Below are 18,024 nucleotides of genomic sequence, written 5' to 3' on the forward strand. Positions count from 1 at the left end.
AAAATCACTGTGGGTGGTGACTGCAGCCATGAAATTAAAAGACACTTACTCCTTGGAAGGAAAGTTATGACCAACCTAGATAGCATATTAAAAAGCAGAGACATTACTTTGCCAACAAAGGTCCGTCTGGTCAAGGCTATGGTTTTTCCAGTGGTCAAGTATGGATGTGAGAGTTGGACTGTGAAGAAAGCTGAGCGCCAAAAAATTGATGCTTTTGAACTGTGGTGTTGGAGAATACTCTTGAGAGTCCCTTGGACTGCAAGGAGATCCAACCAGTCCATCCTAAAGGAGATCAGTCCTGGGTGTTCATTGGAAGGACTGATGCTGAAGCTGAAACTCCAGTACTTTGGCCACCTGGTGCGAAGAGTTGACTCACTGGAAAGACCCTGATGCTGGGAGGGATTGGGGGCAGGAGGAGAAGGGGACGACAGAGGATGAGATGGCTGGATGGCATCACCGACTCGATGGGCACAAGTTTGAGTAAACTCCAGGAGTTGGTGATGGACAGGGAGGCCTGGCGTGCTGCGATTCATGGGGTCGCAAAGAGTCGGACACGACTGAGTGACTGAACTGAACTGATAGTTGTGTGTGTATGTGTGTGTGTGCATGCTTAGTTGCTCAGTCATGTACAACTCTTTGTGACCCCATGGACTGTACAGGCTCCTCTATCCATGAGATTCTCTAGGCAAGAATACTGGAGTGGGTAGCCAGTCCCTTCTCCAGGGGATCTTCCCAACCCAGGGATCAAACCCAGGTCTCTTTCATTGCAGGTGGATTCTTTACTATCTGTGCCACCAGGGAAGTCTGAGATATAGTTGATTTACAATATTCCATTAGTTTCAGATATACAACATTGTGATTCAAACGTTTTTCTACATTGTACTCCACTTAAAGTTATCATAAAATATTGGCTATTATTCCCTGTGCTGTACAATATATCCTTGTAGTTCATTTTATACGTACTGTTTTATACCTCCTCATCCTCTACCTGCCTCTTGCTCCTCCTTCATCTCTTCCCACTGGTAACCACCAGTTTGTTCTCTGCATTTGTGAGTCTGTTTCTGTTTTGTTATATTCATTTGGTTTATTTTTAGGTTCCATATGTAAGTGATAACATAGAGTATTTGTCTTTCTCCTAATTGACTAAGCAGAATACCTGCCAGGTCCATCTATGTTGCAGATGGCAAAGTTTCATTCTTTTTTATGGTGGGGTAATATTCCATTGTCTAGACTATAACTCTGTTCATCTGTTGGTGGACACTTTATGTTGCTCCCAAGTCTTGGCTACCGTAAAAAATACTGCTGTGAGCATTTGGGTGCATATTTTTTTTTCTGCATGTATTCTTGCCTGCTTTGTTGTAGATTAACTGACCATCGTTGGCATGGTTTGTTTCTGAGCTGTCTATTCCATTCTGTTGATCTCTGTCTGTTTCTGTGCCGGTGCCATACTCTGGCATACTCTGATTACTCTGGCTTTGTAGAACAGTCTGAAGTCAGGGAGCATGATACCTCTAGCCCCATTCTTCTTTCAGGATTGCTTTGGTAATTCGGGGTCTTTGGTGTTTCCATACAAATTTTAGAATTATTTGTTTTAGTTCTGTAAAAAAAATGCCATGGGTATTGTGATAGTGATTGCATTGAATCTGTAGATTGCCTTGAGAGGTTTGGTCATTTTAACAATATTAATTCTTTCAGTCCATCAACACAGTGTATCTTTCTATTTGTGTCATCTTCGGTTTGATTCATTCTTTTGTGTGTGTGTGTGTGAGATTTCTGTTTATTTATTTTGGCTCTGCTGGGTCTTCATTGCTGCACGGGCTTTCTCCTGTTGCGCAAGCAGAGGCTATTCTCCAGTTGCAGTATGCGGGCTTCTCATTTCGGAGCACAGGCAGGTTCTAGGGTGCATGGGCTTCAGTAGTTGTGACGCACGGGCTCACAGTGGCATGTGAAATCTTTCCGGAGCAGGGATTGAACCTGTGTCCTGTGCACTGGCAGGCGAATTCTTAATCCCTGGACTACCAGGAAAGTCCCTCAGTTTCTTTCATTAGTGTCTTAGAGTTTTCCAAGTACAGGTCTTTTTGAATCATCTCAGATTTTGCTTCCAAATGAATTGGTCTCGAATTTGTTTTCTGTTTTTTCAAAGTTTGATTAAAATAAAAAAGTTTGATTTTTCCTTGAGCACATTGGGTTTGGGATGTGTGGGGAAGGGATTGTGAGCATGTTCTCTGACACTCCTGTTGGTTGTATTTAAAGTTCATCTCAAAGGCTCCTGGAGCTCTGGAGGAGACCAGGGATGCAGGCAGAATGGAGGAGTGTTTGCTCATTTGGTTGGGTGTGTTCACAGGCAGGGGGAGGTATTTGGCTCTGCCGAGATTTCTCATCCTCTTTGTTCCCGTTACTTAGTTGTGAAACTGGAGTGAAGAAATACGGGCTTTTGATCTGTTATCCAGGAAGATATACCCCCACCTTTCACAGGAAGACCTTTTTTTAAAAAAATCAGGAAAATTAAAAATGTTCCTGTACTGGGACTTTCCTGGTGGTCTAGTGGTTAAGACTCCATACTGCCAGAAGGAGCAGGCACGGGTTCGATCCCTGGTCAGAGAACTAAGATCCCACATGCCATGCCATGTGTTGTGGCCAAAATATTAAAAAGTAAAGTAAAGCATGTTTAAAGCATCCCCAAAAATGTTCCTGTACCTTTTCAAGATTTATCCTTGGAATCAGGAGAGCCTAGTAAAGTTTAAGTGAAAGTGAAAGTTGCTCAGTCGTGTCTGACTCTTTGTGACCCCATGGACTATACAGTCCATGGAATTCTCCAGGCCAAAATCCTGGAGTGGGTACCCTTTCCCTTCTCCAGGGAACCTTCCCAACCCAGGGATCAAACCGGAGTCTCCTACTTTGTCAGGCGGATTCTTCACCACTGAGCCACCAGGGAAGCCTGACCTTCATGGGAAAAGAATCTAGAAAAATGTGGATATGTGTATATGTACATATCCACTGATTGACTTTGCCGATTCAGCAAAGTGATTCTGTGCAGCAGAAAGGAACACAACACTGAATTAACTATATTGCAGTTAAAGTAACAAGCTAGAGGGATGCATCAGGCCCGGGAAATTTGATTAAACCACTAGAATCTGCATCTTGAAGACCACTAAATGATGAAAGGGTCCTAGGTGTGATTCTCTGAAGGGAAACCGTGCCTGGAATGTGCTGAGTAGTCCTGTAGCGCGAGCGTCTGCCGGTGTGAGGAGTGGCCTCAAAGGAGGAGGCCTGGGGTGTGGCGGGGCCGCGGAGGCAGCACCAGTCAGCCCGCTTTCCTTTGAGGGCTCTGTGGTCACAGCCCTGGGGGCTCTGCGGAGCTGCAGCCCTCCTCCCCACAGATACCCCTCAGCTCACCCTCCTGGGAGGGTAAGAGCGCAGGACTCTTTCTTGCCGTCTGCAGGGCCAGCAGACACATAACCTCTAAGTCTGGTGGGATGATTGGTGATTTTACGTTTCTATGTTCTATGTTTCTGTGTTTCGTATTTTCCAGATTTTAGCACTGAGAATGCCTTACTCTGTCATCAGGAAAGGGGTTATTACATTAAAGTGAATCTTACTTAAGGTCATATAACTGCACAACAGATTGAAAATTGAACCCTTACTGTAGAAAGCCCTTATAAAATTGATCAGCTCACAGACCAGTCAAAGGAGTCATGACTTAGCTCACATTAGGAATTTTGGGGCTGATTTTTGGATCTTGTGGAGGCTCTGGGTCATACTTCTGGGTATCAGGTTTTAGTTTGCAGCCCTTGAGTATCACTTTAAATTAAAAAAAATTTTTTTATTTGACTGCACTGGGTTTTAGGTGCTGCATGTGGGATCTAGTTCCCTCACCAGGGATTGAACCCAGGCCCTGTGCACTGGAAGTGTGGAGTCTTAGCCACTGGACTACCAGGGAAGCCCTGAATATCACTTTTGAGGTATTTGAGATATCAGAGTGCCATTAGTAATGTAATTTGCCACAAGTTAATGTAGTTAGTTATGTAGTTAGTTATGTAATTATGCCATTAGTTATATAGGCTCTTTAAAGAAGCCTACTTTTAAAACTTAAATTCATTTTATTTATTTATTTAAATTAATTTATTTTAAAGGAAACTTGGTCTCATGGAATTAAGTTGAAACCAGCATTCTTGCCATGAATATTTGTTTTAGTTGAATTCATGAAGGTCCAGTCAGATGATGTTGCCGGCAGAGGCTTTGAGCCTCAGTCACACTCCTTTTTTTTCTTAAATGGAAAGATGAGCAAGCATTCGGAGGGCGTGAAGGGTGTGTCAGCATTTCCCTGAGACGTGCCCTCTCTTATAACTAGAAAGCTGCCACCAAGGGAGGACAGGCAGTATCTGTCACCTGCTGCCCCACCTCCTGGGTCCCACCCCTTCCTCAGGGCACTTGGGTTTTTCGGGTGTCTGACGTATCATCTGCTTGGAGAGGAATGGAGGAGAAAGGACTGGGTGGCTGGGGGATGCCTGTCAGAGGCTCTGACCTGACCGTGTGTGATCGTCCTTCACCTGCTGTGACCCACCCAAGCAGGGGCTGTGACCCCCACACTGACCAGGACTTTTTTCCCAGCAGGAGACCACTGTCCGCAGCTCCTGTGAAGATGTCCACACCGGACCCAGCCCTGGGCGGAACTCCTCGGCCAGGCCCTTCTCCCGGCCCAGGCCCCTCCCCGGGAGCCATGTTGGGCCCCAGCCCAGGCCCCTCCCCTGGCTCCGCCCACAGCATCATGGGACCCAGCCCGGGGCCTCCCTCGGCAGGACACCCCATCCCGACCCAGGGCCCTGGAGGGTACCCTCAGGACAACATGCACCAGATGCACAAGGTAGGAAGCTCCGGGCCCTTGGCCCCACCAGCTGGGTCCACACGTGTAGGGGTGGGAGGGTGCGCAGTATGTCCTGAGCCCCACTGTGAGCTGGCAGCTGTCCTAACCCTGGGTCTTGCACGCCTGTTGTTTTATTAATGAATAGTGAAGTGAAGTTGCTCAGTCGTGTCTGACTCATTGCGACCCCATGAACTGTAGCCTACCGGGCTCCTCTATCCATGGGATTTTCCAGGGAAGAATACTGGAGTGGGTTGCCATTTCCTTCTCCAGAGGATCTTCCTGACCCAGGGATCGAACCGGGGTCTCTACCATCTGAGCTACAAGGGAAGCCTTATTAATGAATAAAAGTGTCCAAATCCTGAAAGATGGCCTACGGCCTGTGGTTACCTGCACTCAGACTGCTTGGCTTGCCTGAGTGACTCACGGAGCACTGTAGCCAGTGCCCTCTGTCCCCGCTTGATCCTGTACTTGGGTCTCATTGTCCTGACCACTCACCTGAGCGCATCAAGGATGCTTTAGCCAGTGAGATGAGGAAAACCTCTTTTCACACATAGAATTTTCCTCATCCTTTGTATTCCTGAGAGGCGGTTGGAGGAAATGAGGAAATACTCTCTTATGGATAAAAAGCATCTAAAGGAAAAGGTGCCTATTTCAAGCATCTGGGGTCACAGGTGGCCGTCACAGTAGAAGATACAAGGCCTGGGGACGAGGGGTCTCTGCCTACCCCTCCGGCTTCCCTGCCAGGCTGTGCATGTGTTTGTACCCCATTCACTTAGTCCCCTCCTGCCAGCCCATCAGGTGCAGGTATGTATCGTTCCCATTTTGCAGATGAGGAAGTAGGGTCTCAGAGGGATAGTCGCTGAGTTGGTGGCAGAGCCATCTCATCCCTTTGGCTCTTCCTGACCTCAGGCAGGTGCCACCCCCCTGACCTCCAGCGCAGTGAGGTGATCCCCCTCCACCCTCCCCATCACTCATATATTTCTGTTAACTTGGCTACAGTATTTGTCTGGTCATTTCTTAGAAAGCTGTTGATGATTCTCTGACCACTGCCCCGAGTGCTGACTTAGGCCCGTTTCTCCTCTGTTTCCCTTCTGTATTTTGTTTCTCCCTGGATAACTGACACATCTCTCAGATGCGTGCCATGTGTCTGGCTGGCCCAACAGCTGAGGTTTGGTGGTCCCCGCCCCTTCCCCTGCCTGCAGAGAGCGCCTGCCCTGGGGGAAGGAAGCCTGTCTCTCAGCTCCCCCAGCCCAGGGGAGAAAGGGCAGAGGGCAGGCCCCACCCAGGGGTCTGCTCAGCATCCCAAGGGCCCCACGCTGCTTCTGGTTGGGAAGCTGGCCCTCTGCTCTTGGCCCGTGTCTTTTCCTCCTCCTCCTTTCACGGTACACGTTGAGCTGTGGCTGACTTTGCCGGGCCACCTCTTAGACCAAAGAACTGGACATTGGCATCCAAGCCTGGGAGGGTCTCGGAAGATGCCCACTTTGCCAGCCATTCTTTGGGGGGAGTGCTTGGTGCTCAGCATCAGGAGGGAGGCTGTGTGATTCTGTCCCACCAAGATCTGATCTTGGTGATCATGTCTAGGAGATCATGTCTCCTAGGAGGGGCAGAATGATGTTACAAACGGCCCCCTCCCAGCTAGCAGGCAGGAGGCCAATCTGGGATTAGTGAGGACTTTTGACTATTGCTACCGTACCTCATGGGCAGGAGTTACTGCCTGTCTCTGATTTACAGCCTCCTGGGCTAGAGGGTCCCTGTGGTCACAAGGTCTTCTTGTGACGGCTAGAACCGCTCCTGACCGGGAGCTCTGCGTGTGCTTCCCTTGTGAGATTTGGGCCATCAGAAACTGTCCCCCACCGTCCCGTGGTGTCCTCGTCCAACCGTGCCCTTGCCTCTAGATCACCAGTCTGCAAGCCCCCTTACTGGCGTTATTTCACACACGTGCCTTGACACCTAAGTAGGCATCAGGACCACGTCTTGGCCATGGTGGCTCAATCAGTGCCCAGTGACTTTGGATGCACGTTTTCAGTGACCTTGAACTTCTCTCGTGCAGTGCGTTTCTGTGCTGTCTCTTCCCGTGCCCCCTTGCTGATCCTGCCTTGTCCACTCTTGCAGCCAATGGAGTCCATGCATGAGAAGGGCATCTCGGATGATCCCCGCTACACCCAGATGAAGGGGATGGGGATGCGGTCAGGGGGCCATGCAGGCATGGGGCCCCCGCCAAGCCCCATGGACCAGCATTCCCAAGGTATGGTTTCCCTTCTCCTCTTTCCTCATGTTTGTCGCCCTCTGGAAGTCCCGAGGTCACTTTCCTAAAGGAGTCACCTATAGATGCATTCCGAGGACCCAGGACAGTTGAGCCTTGTGGTACACCCTGACGTGGAGGGCTGTTGAGCTTGGGCTTAGCTGGTGCCCTGTTCAGGCTGTCTTGTCCCAGAGCAGCCCCAGGAGAGTGGATACTGGTGGGATGAAACCGTGTTCCATGCCAGGTGTTAGACAAGGGCTGGGCAGGACAGGGTCCTCAGGACAGTGGCTCTGGTGTCTCCCAGGAGCGTATTAGGAGTGTAGACTCTGGGAATTCCCTGGCGGTCCTGTGGTTAGGACTTCCACTGCTGGGGCCCTGGGTTCGATCCTTAGTTCTTGATCTGGAGAGCTAAGATCCTTCAAGTCTTCTGACGCAGCTGGAAAAAAAAAGGAAAGAGAAAGCAGACGCCTGGTCCCTGCTTCAGACCTGCTGAGTCAGAACCTCAGGAGGGGGCGGGGCGGGGCTATTTCTTTGCTGATTGGGGGTGGCTTCCTGTCAATGGGGCAGGAAGCTCAGGGGCTCTGCAGGTAAGGGAAGTGAGGGGAGTGGACCTGCCCAAGGCGAGGGGCAGAGGAGCGGGCCCAGAGAAAGCCTGGATATTTGTGTCACCTCTGCTTTAATCGTTGGCAAGTTACTCAGTGGGCCGAACCAAGCTCTGTACAGGCTGCCAACCAGGCTGCAAGCATGTGCCCTCTGGGCGTCTCTTGTTTGAATCTGAGTACAAAGTCATTTGGGCCTCCTTGTCTCAGGGTAGGGGCCAGTGTAAGCTGGGCCCCATCTTTTCTTTAAAAATCACTGGATATGTGTTGCCAAGTGACCACCCAGACCCGTGTCTTCCCACAGGTTACCCCTCACCCCTGGGAGGCTCCGAGCATGCCTCCAGCCCGGTTCCAGCTAGCGGCCCGTCCTCGGGCCCACAGATGTCGTCTGGGCCCGGAGGGGCCCCGCTGGATGGTGCCGACCCGCAGGCTTTGGGGCAGCAGAACCGGGGTCCAACACCCTTCAACCAGAACCAGCTGCACCAGCTCAGAGCGCAGATCATGGCCTACAAGATGCTGGCCCGGGGGCAGCCCCTGCCCGACCACCTGCAGATGGCCGTGCAGGGCAAGCGGCCGATGCCCGGGATGCAGCCACAGATGCCAGCTCTACCTCCACCCTCCGTGTCTGCAACAGGGCCCGGGCCCAGCCCTGGACCAGCACCTCCAAATTACAGCAGGCCTCACGGTAGGGCCCACTGCCCCTGGCACTTGGGATGGGGAGGGGTCTCAGAGCCAACCGACAGGAATGTGGACATGTGCGTTGGCAGGTCTGGACTCTGCCGTCCATTGGCTTCCTTGGCACCAGGGCTGCTATTGTGATAAATGGTGTTTCTCTAGCTCCCTTGTCTACTCTGGTGCCCACACCAAGGGGCTCCTTGTGGGATGTGTCCCCTGGAGCCAGGGCTGCCCGTGGTGGGGGCACGGTGCAGGGCCGGGTGCAGGTATAAACACAGGACACGTTGTATTCTCTGGTCTGTTTCTCCCTGCGTGTAGGTATGGGAGGGCCCAACATGCCCCCTCCAGGACCCTCAGGCGTGCCTCCTGGGATGCCCGGCCAGCCCCCCGGAGGGCCTCCCAAGCCCTGGCCTGAAGGTGAGTTCCCTCTGTCCTGCTGACACGTCTGTGCCCTGACTCCCCTGCCGAGTTCATACCGTGCAGACCCTGAGATAAGCCCAGTCAGAGGAAGTAGGCTGGGGACACGTCTGCTACTTCTGCTGTCTTTTGAGTCTCACTGGCCTTGCTTGGCTCCCAGAGCCTTTGGTTTGGTCCCATTCCTCTCTCCCTACCCACCCTTGTCTTTTGGGTCACAGTGATCCTGGGGTCTCTGAGCCAGTAGCAGGAAGAGAGGGAGAGTAAGGAATGAGTCCACTGTGCGACTCAAGGGAGAGGCTGCAGAGCAGACAGCGTCCTTCGGGATGCGGTGCCCTGAGCCCGGAGGTCACGGCCGGTCCCGTTCCCTCCCGAAAATGCCCCAGCGCCGTGGGAGGCAGGCCGGAGCGCAGGGCGACTCAGGGTTTTGTCACCCCGGTGTTCAGTGTAAGATAGAGTTAGTACTTATTTGAGGGTCACGTCTGTGAGGTCAGAAACAAACTCATTCCTCTCCTCTTCGGGCCTGAGGATCAGTGATGGGCCTTGAAGAGCCAGTGCCTTGAATCAGATTCTGCTGTAGCTGGGGTGGGTGAAAGGCAGGCTCACACCATAACCACCCCAGGTTGGCCCCTGGACCAGTAGGGGCTTTGGGGAAGGAATGTGCAGGCTGAGACCTTGAGGAAGAAGAGGGAGCCAGACCTTGAGTGAGGAGTCGTGGGGCAGTGGGGGCTGGGGGACTGGGAAGCTGCCCGGCCCGTGTCAGCCTCAGGACGAGCTTGTCCCCAGGGCAGTCAGTGCCCCACAGGCTCTTCATCTCTTCCCGAGGCTGACCTGGAACTCAACGTGGTGGCCTGTTTCTTGTCTCCCTCCAGGACCCATGGCGAATGCTGCTGCCCCCACGAGCACACCTCAGAAGCTGATACCCCCACAGCCGACAGGGCGCCCGTCACCCGCACCCCCTGCTGTCCCGCCTGCTGCCTCCCCTGTGATGCCGCCCCAGACGCAGTCACCGGGGCAGCCAGCCCAGCCTGCCCCCATGGTGCCGCTCCACCAGAAGCAGAGCCGCATCACCCCAATCCAGAAGCCGCGGGGCCTGGACCCTGTGGAGATCCTGCAGGAGCGGGAATACAGGTGAGGTTCTGCCACCAGCCAGGGGTGCCCTCCCCCCTGACCCTGTCAGTTCTGACACACATTGATGGTGGTGCTCAGTTCTAAAGGCCAGTGGGGTATGCAGCCAGAGGTCCCCCTCCTGCCTTGGTCCCCAGCCTTCTGGTTTCCTGATGTGTGTGCATCCTTGCAGAGAAACCCCACTCTGAGTAAATGTGTGCACACAGCTCGGTTTGGGTACAGGGGATTTATGTGCACGTGGAAATTTCATAGATTATGCAATACCGTCCTCCATGGACATTGTATAGATAGATACATGTTGGAATGAACATGTCTGGTTCTCCTCTCCTATCCCAACTTTCGGCTCATCTGCATTCAAAAAGTCTCCTGGAGAGCTTTTCAGTGGACATTTCTGAATGTCACTCACTGTCGTCTGCCTTGCCCTATCCTCCTGGCCACTGGGCACTACGTGAGGGGCCTGGCACACAGTAGATTTGTATCACCCTGTCCGACAGTGCTGAGGGTGCCTGAGATTCACTCCCTGAACACCTCACACTCCCACCGTTTCTCCATTGTGTTTGTAACCTCTTCAGGGCTGGCCTCCCTGGGTAATGGCAGCTCTGTCCGGGGAGGGGGCCTTGCCTCATTCACCGCAAATCCCCAGATACATCAGTGACTCAGCTTAATGACAGTCTTTGGAGAGCATCTCCAGCTGTGATGAGCCCTGGAGCTCCAGCCCCTGGGCCCGGGTGCCTGCCCTCCTGCTCCACCTGAATGGCTTAAAGATGGCCTGTCCAGATGGCCCCTGTCTCCCTTTAGTCTCTGTTCCCGTGTGCCTCCCATCCAGCACCAAACGGACCATGGGACCTTGATCCTTGCTTGCGGTGTCCCCTTGGTGAACTCTCTCAGCTTCTTTTCCCCCAGCACTGTTCACCCTGCCAACTGGTCTGCACCTCCTCCCCAGCCTCCTTGCTCTCGGCCTTGCCTGTGCAGTCTGTTTTCCCAGTTAACTTACATCTGTTTCTTGGGTTAAAACTGGCTTCCCATTATCAATTTTGCAATCCTTTTCTCTGTAGCCCCTGCCCAGTGCTCTATCCTCACCTCCTTGACTCTCCTGGTTCCTCTTTCTGTTTAACAGGTTAGACTCGTTCCTGCCCCAGGGCCTTTGCACATCCTGTGCATGACTGCTTGTGGTTATTTAAACTTTATTGCCAAGGCCTCCATGTGGTAGAGACTCTTGTCTCCCGCACCCCTCATTTCCAGCCCCTTCTTCAAAGTACTTCTCCGGAATAGCTGTAGATACTTAATTTTTAAATTTCTTTATGGCTTTTCTTCCTGATAAACTTATGAACTCTGTGAGAGCAGCCAGGTGCCCTTGTTAGTCTTGTTTAGTGTGGAAGCCCCACACCTCGAGTGTTCCCTGGCATACAGTAGATGCTCGATAAATAAGTGTGTGAAAATATGGGTATTATTCCATTTGAACTTTATGCTCTACCCCTGCTTTTTTCTTTTTTTTGACTGTACCATGCAGTATGTGAGATCTTAGTTCCCCAACCAGGGATTGAACCTGTGCCTCCTGCAGTGGAAGCACAGAGTCTTAACAACTGCACCTCCAGGGAAGTCCCCTGTTTGAACCTGAGACCAAGCCTGTAGGGTTGCTCTGAGGGGTCTCCCCACTTCATAGCTGAGTAGATTTCTAGGGCTGGGATGGAGGCCCCGGCCCGCCTGACTCCAGAGACTCGCTCCCACTGCTGAAACGCCAGAAGCCAGCTTTGCCCTCTCAGATTTCCTGTTTGCTGCGGCTCCTGGGACCTCTGTGGCTGCCCTCCTCTACGCAGTCTGTGTTGTGTGCATCTTTTTCTCTGCCCTCTCCTGTCTCAGAACTAGTGTTGGATTCCGCTGAGGAGGATTCTTTTGAGGCTCTGGCTTTAAAGAAAGGGAACCAGGGGGGTTCCCTATAAACCAGTGAGACCTCACGTCATGGGTCATTTTTTCCATCTTCACACCCTAGGCTGCAGGCTCGCATCGCACACCGAATTCAGGAACTTGAAAACCTTCCCGGGTCCCTGGCCGGGGATTTGCGAACCAAAGCTACCATCGAGCTCAAGGCCCTCAGACTGCTGAACTTCCAGAGGCAGGTGGGCGCAGGCGTGGGCTCTGGGGTTAGGAAGAGACCCTTCCTGCCAATACTGATGCTCAGATTCAGAGAGATGCTTACTGGTCAGTTTTTTTTTTTAAATCTTTCTTTCTCTGTTTCTCTCTGTGTTGGGTCTTAGTGTGGCATGCAGGATCATCGTTGCATCACTTGGGATCTTCGTTACGCACAAGCTCAGTAGTTGTGGCATATGGGCTCCAGAGTGTGCCGACTCGGTAGTTGTGGCTTGTGAGGTCTCTAGGTGTGGTTCGAGAGCTTGATAGCTGTGGTTGCAGGCTTAGTTGTTGCAAGGCACGTAGAATCTTAGTTCCCTGACCAGGGATCAAGCTTGTGTATCTTGCATTGCAAGGCAGATACCCAACCAGCAGACCATCAGGGAAGTCCCTGGGACAGTTATGAAGTGTACCCTGACCCTTAAGCCACAGTGCTCCCCCTCACACTCACTTACCCACTGTCCCCCCTTCCTCTCCACGTCCTGCCATTGGAATGAGCAAGTGTGGGCCTTCCTTAAGGTGGCTGTGGCCAGCTTGCAGCAGGGGGCTTGGATGGGTCTATTTCTGAGAGTCCTTTGCTTTTGAATGACCAGTAAGAACTTTTGTGTGTAGTTGAGGGAGGGCAAAGCTGGAGACCTGAAGACGTGAGAGGCTCTCTGGGTGTCCAGGGGCAGCCGTCTCCTGCACTGTGGGTGCCTGCTAGCACCCTCCCCCGCCCCTCAGGTCCTCTCCACGTGTGTGTTTGTGCTCTCGGGTTCTCCTGGGTGTGGCAGCCCGCTGCCCGGTTTGCATTGTGGAGGCACGGGGGCATCACCGAGTTATACCTGTCGCCAATTTCTCCCCTTACTTCCCGAAGCTGCGGCAGGAGGTGGTGGTGTGCATGAGGAGGGACACAGCCCTGGAGACGGCCCTCAACGCCAAGGCCTATAAGCGCAGCAAGCGGCAGTCCCTGCGCGAGGCCCGCATCACCGAGAAGCTAGAGAAGCAGCAGAAGATCGAGCAGGAGCGCAAGCGTCGGCAGAAGCACCAGGTGCATCCCTGGGGTGCAGGTCGTTGGCCCCGCACTGTGGGGTCCCAGTTTTTCTCTCCACACGCTGTCTGCGTGTGTCTCTGTTCATCATAACAGCATTCTCAGCGCTGAGAGTACTTCAGTGAACAAAACCAGTAAAGACAGTCGGGGAGATGGGCTGTAATCTAATGCACATGTGACGTTTGGGGAGTTAATAGGGTGTCAGGAGACAGGACGTGGGGATAGACAGATGGAGGAGCCGTTCACACAGGGTGGTCATTCAGAAAGGGCCTCCGCGAGAAGGTGAGGTTTGAGCAGAGACCCAGGGGAGGAGCCACACGGATGTGTGGATGCCAGGGGAAGATGCACAGGCCCTGGGGTTGGAAGGCACCCCAGTGTTCTGTGTAGTCAGAGTGGGGGGAGTGTGGGTGAAGGAGGGAGGAGGTGAGGAAAGGGGGTGATGGGACGGGCGTGTGGGGCCTTGTGGCGGGGGGACCACTTGGGCTTGTGCTCGGAGTGAGGTGGCAGCCACGGAGCAGCCTGAGCAGAGGGAGTGTCTGACTGAGGTTGTTACAGGGCCTGTCAGGGAGACCAGACTCTCCATTCAAGCAGGGTTTGGGATGATTCTGTCTGTGTACATTTATATTTATGTTTTTAGTTTTACTTAATTTAAAAATATTTGTATTTTCTAAAGTTTCTCTCCAAACAGTGTCTGTTAATGGCATAGTTTAAAAATAACAAAAAGTCAACATTCAGAGTTTAACCACTGTTAACTTCTTGGTATATATCATTGTAATCTTTTTTTTTCCCACTATATATACATAGTAGTCAAAGGTTAAATAGCTGTCTTTAAAAAATATATAGACATGTTGACCTGTTGAAAGTATTATTGAAGCATGATTTTTAATGTCTACATTGTTTTCTGTCTCTGGGTGCTCAACATTCAGTGGCTTATGAAACCATTTCCCTGTCTTGGGACACACAGCGTTTTCTCCACTTCCCACTGTTAAAAGTGACGCTGGGCTAGGCATTCTTGGATTTGAATTTTGGTGCCCGTCTCTGCCTTCTTCCTTACATCGCTTTCAGCGATGGTGTGGATGGGGAGGGGACGGGGGCGCGTTGGGCAGTGGTCGGTGGGCCCTGCCACGTTGTCCCAGCCAGGGCGATTGCCCGGTCTGCTGAGGCGGGGTTGGGGGGGGCCCTTCTCACCACACGGTCCCCACAGAGAGTGGTGGACCTTGTCGGCAGGCAGTGTCACAGGATCATTTGATTGCATCCGCTTGGTTTTCACCAAGCCCGCTTTGGAGTTTCGTCTCCTTTGGGGCAAGGTCCCGTAGTCAGTCGGCTCTTCTCTCTGCCCTGCAGGAATACCTCAACAGCATTCTTCAGCATGCCAAGGATTTCAAGGAATATCACAGGTCGGTCACGGGCAAAATCCAGAAGCTCACCAAGGCAGTGGCCACGTACCACGCCAACACGGAGCGGGAGCAGAAGAAGGAGAATGAGCGAATCGAGAAGGAGAGGATGCGGAGGCTCATGGTACCGTCGGCTATGGCCGCCCGGTTCCTTCCGGGGGGTGCCGGGGTCGGGAGCCGCTCAGTGTTAGAGGTGGCACAGAGGGGAAAAGGATTTGGGAGTCCTAAAGACCTGGCTCCAGCTCTTTGCCTGGTCACGCTGTCAGTGACCTCTTGCTGCTCTGTGGTCTCTGAAAACTGGAGGTGAAGCTGCCCCCTAGTGGGACAGCCGCCTAGTGTGTGCCCAGCCTCCCCACCCCTTTGCACGTAACCACCTATTATTCAAGGAGGGTTCTCTGATTGGGCCAATACTGGCAGCCCTGGTGCCCGGACAGGGACCACAGTGGTGAGGAGGACTCGATCCCTTCCCTGGTGGGGTCATGCTGGCCCTAGAGAGACAGGTGCCCACAGAGACAGACAGGATGGATTTGGGGGTGAGAAGTGCACAGCGGAGAACGAAGCAGAACCAGGGAGTGGGGATTAACTGGTGTTCCGGGCAGGGTGGGCCCATACCACGACTGCAGAGATCTGGTGGGGGTGGGGGGGGGTGTGCCTCCCAGCACAGAGGGGAGCCAAGAGCATAGACTCGAGGCAGGAGGAAGCCATGTGTGGGGCTCAGTCAGTACCCCCTGGAACATCGTGCTTCAAGGCAGTGAGGTTGGAGTCCCAGCGGCAGTCACGGGGGCCTGGCAGGCCATTGAGGGCTTCGGATTTAATTCAGACCCTGAAAGGGAGCTGTGAGCTAGAGGAGGGCAATGTGGTCCGATGTCTTCTCAGAAAGCCAGGTGGGAGAGTAGTGGTTCAGAAAAGGTGGAGAGAATGGTTGGAATTTGGGTGTCTTTGTGAACAGAGGGGATGGTGCTTCCCCCCACCCCCCGCCCCGATCTTAGTTTGGCCACACTTCATGGCATGTGGGATCATAGCTCCCCAACCAAGGATTGAACTCACACTCCCTGCAGTGGAAGAGCAGAGTTTTAACTGCTGGACCGCCAGTGAAGTCCCAAGATGGGCCTTTTAAATGGCTCCTGCAGGACCTTGTCTGTGCAGCAGGACCGTATGGGGCCTGGCGGGGTTGGGAATTAAGGACGTTCTGAAGGGGAGTCCATAGTGATGTGAAGGGGATGAATAGAGCGCAGTGTAGGCCATGAGCTCAGCGCTTCCTGAATGTGGGTCCGGCCACTGGTTAACAACACCCCACAGGCTTCTGAGTCTGTTGGCCGCCCTGGGTGCTGGCGGATGGGCAGATCACGAGATTCCACCATAACCGCCGGCTTCTGCAGGCCGAGGACGAGGAGGGCTACCGAAAACTCATTGACCAGAAGAAGGACAAGCGCCTGGCCTACCTCCTGCAGCAGACAGATGAATACGTAGCTAACCTCACAGAGCTGGTACGGCAGCACAAGGCCGCCCAGGTCGCCAAGGAGAAGAAGAAGAAGAAGAAAAAGAAGGTGCGCCCCTTGGTGAGGGTGGAGTGGCTGTGTGTGGGCATGCACCTTGGCCTTCTCCATCAGGGGCTGACTGTGACTCTCTTCCCTTCCAGAAGGCAGAAAATGCTGAAGGACAGACGCCTGTGATCGGACCTGATGGTGAGGTAAGGAACCAGGGCTTTCTTCTTGTGGACCTGCCAGCCCATCCCTGGAAGTTAGATCAATTTCACCCTTAAAGTTTTTCTTATTCTGAACTTACAAAAGTATATGGTGCTGGTAAGAGTGCCCCTCGGTCCCCTGCCACCCCCCACTCTTCCTCGCCCCCACTCCGCAGAGAGCACATCGTTCACTCGTGGGTGTGTTTCCTTCTGGGGCTTTTTCTGTTCACGGGCTGTTATTTATTTCTCAGTTCTTTCTTTAAAATTTTAGACTCCCAGGAGGGGTGTAAGAACACTCCAGAGAACCCTTGTGTGTTCATCGCCCACATTCCCACTGTTCATATTCATTTTAATGAGCCATTTGAGAGTCAGATGCCAGCACGATGGCACTCTGCTCCTCTGTGTGTTTCTGTGTACATCCCAAAAACAAAGCTGTTCTTTTCCATAAGCGTGCAGCAGTCAAAACCAGGAGATGGACACTGACGCAGTACAGTCATCTGATCCACAGCCCTTGCACGGTCTCACAGTTGAGCCTCCGGTGTCCTTCACAGCAGCAGGAAACCCTGGAGTGATGCAGGGTCCTTCTCCGTGCATCACATGAGGAGTGTGTGGCGTAGATTTCTTCCCTCACTGGTGGTGTTGACCTTGATCCCTTGGTGTCAGCTTAGGCGTCTCCAGCTATAGTGATTGGAAGTACCTTCTGGGGAGATACTCAAGACTATGTGAAGATACTATAATGCCTCAAACCTCCATCCACTGTTTCAGCATCCACTGCGTTTGCCTGCATCAGTTTTTGCCATAACAGTTGCAAGATGGTGATTTCTCCAGTCAGTATTCCTTCTGTATTTATTAGTTGGCTTTCTGCAAGAAGGGGAAATTTTCCTTTTTTTTTAAAAAAATTGGAGTGTTGCTTAACAATGTTGTGTTAGTTTCTGCTGTATCCCATTTAGGTCAGCTCAGAGCATTTAGTAGAGTTCCCTGTGTTACAGCAGGTTCTCATTAGTTATCTGTTTTATACATGTGTGCTGTGCTAAGTCACTTCAGTCATGTCTGACTCTTGGCGACCATGTGGACTGTAGCCCACCAAACTCCTCTGTTCATGGGATTCTCCAGGCAAGAATACTGGAGTGGTTGCCATTTCCTTTTCCAGAGGATCTTCCTGACCCTGGTATCAAACCCATGTCTCTTACATCTCCTGCATTGGCAGGCAGGTTCTTTACCACCTGGGAAGTCCATTTTATACATAGTAGTATATATGTGTCAATCTCAGTCCCCTAATCCATCCCAAATCCTCTCTTCCCTCATCGGTATCTATACATTTGTTGTCTACATCTGTGTCACTATTTCTACTTTGCAAATAAATTTCATTAGTACCATTTTTCTAAATTCCACATATATGCATTAATATGCAGGATTTTTCTTTCTGACTTAAATCACTTTGTATGACAATCTCTTTGTCCGTCCATGTCTATGTAAATGGCACAATTTCATTCCTTTTTATGGCTGCATAGTACTCTGTTATATGTATGTACTACATCTTTTTTTTCCCCATATCAGTAATGTGTTATTGTAAGGGTTCCGGTTTCTCCACACCTTTATCAATACATGTTGTTGTCTGTCTTTTTTAAAATTTTATTTTATTTTTGGCTGCATTGGCTCTCACTTGATGTATTGGGGCTTCCTCTGGTTTTGGCGAGCAGGGCCTACTCTCCAGTTGCAGTGCCCAGGCGTCTCACTGCAGCGGCTTCTTTTGTTGCAGAGCACGGGCTCTAGAGCAGGGGCTTAGTAGTTGAGGTGCACAGGCGTAGTTGCCCCATGACATGTGGTATCTTTCTGGACTGGGGACCGAACCTGTGTGTCCTGCATT

General features: G+C 52.0%; 1 protein-coding gene across 9 annotated transcripts in view; it reads left to right on the forward strand.

Moving 5' to 3' along the window:
* Nucleotides 1-18,024, forward strand: part of SMARCA4 (SWI/SNF related BAF chromatin remodeling complex subunit ATPase 4) — a 91,287-nt gene that overhangs the window by 12,769 nt on the left and 60,494 nt on the right. For 7 of the 9 annotated variants that reach the window (XM_020902413.2, XM_070464475.1, XM_070464484.1 and 4 more), the window contains exons 2-11: nt 4,612-4,864; nt 6,977-7,109; nt 8,010-8,390; nt 8,699-8,797; nt 9,667-9,925; nt 11,913-12,039; nt 12,906-13,079; nt 14,424-14,597; nt 15,853-16,020; nt 16,113-16,163. In XM_020902413.2, coding sequence (XP_020758072.1) covers nt 4,643-4,864; nt 6,977-7,109; nt 8,010-8,390; nt 8,699-8,797; nt 9,667-9,925; nt 11,913-12,039; nt 12,906-13,079; nt 14,424-14,597; nt 15,853-16,020; nt 16,113-16,163 — 1,788 coding nt within the window. In that variant the 5' untranslated portion in view covers nt 4,612-4,642. Of the gene's footprint in view, nt 1-3,847; nt 3,963-4,611; nt 4,865-6,976; nt 7,110-8,009; nt 8,391-8,698; nt 8,798-9,666; nt 9,926-11,912; nt 12,040-12,905; nt 13,080-14,423; nt 14,598-15,852; nt 16,021-16,112; nt 16,164-18,024 lie in introns of all 9 variants that reach the window. The other 2 variants (XM_070464482.1, XM_070464481.1) reach the window with 2 other exon arrangements.

This window comes from Odocoileus virginianus, chromosome 3 (genome assembly GCF_023699985.2).
Source record: "Odocoileus virginianus isolate 20LAN1187 ecotype Illinois chromosome 3, Ovbor_1.2, whole genome shotgun sequence".
Taxonomy (NCBI): Eukaryota; Metazoa; Chordata; class Mammalia; order Artiodactyla; family Cervidae; genus Odocoileus; species Odocoileus virginianus.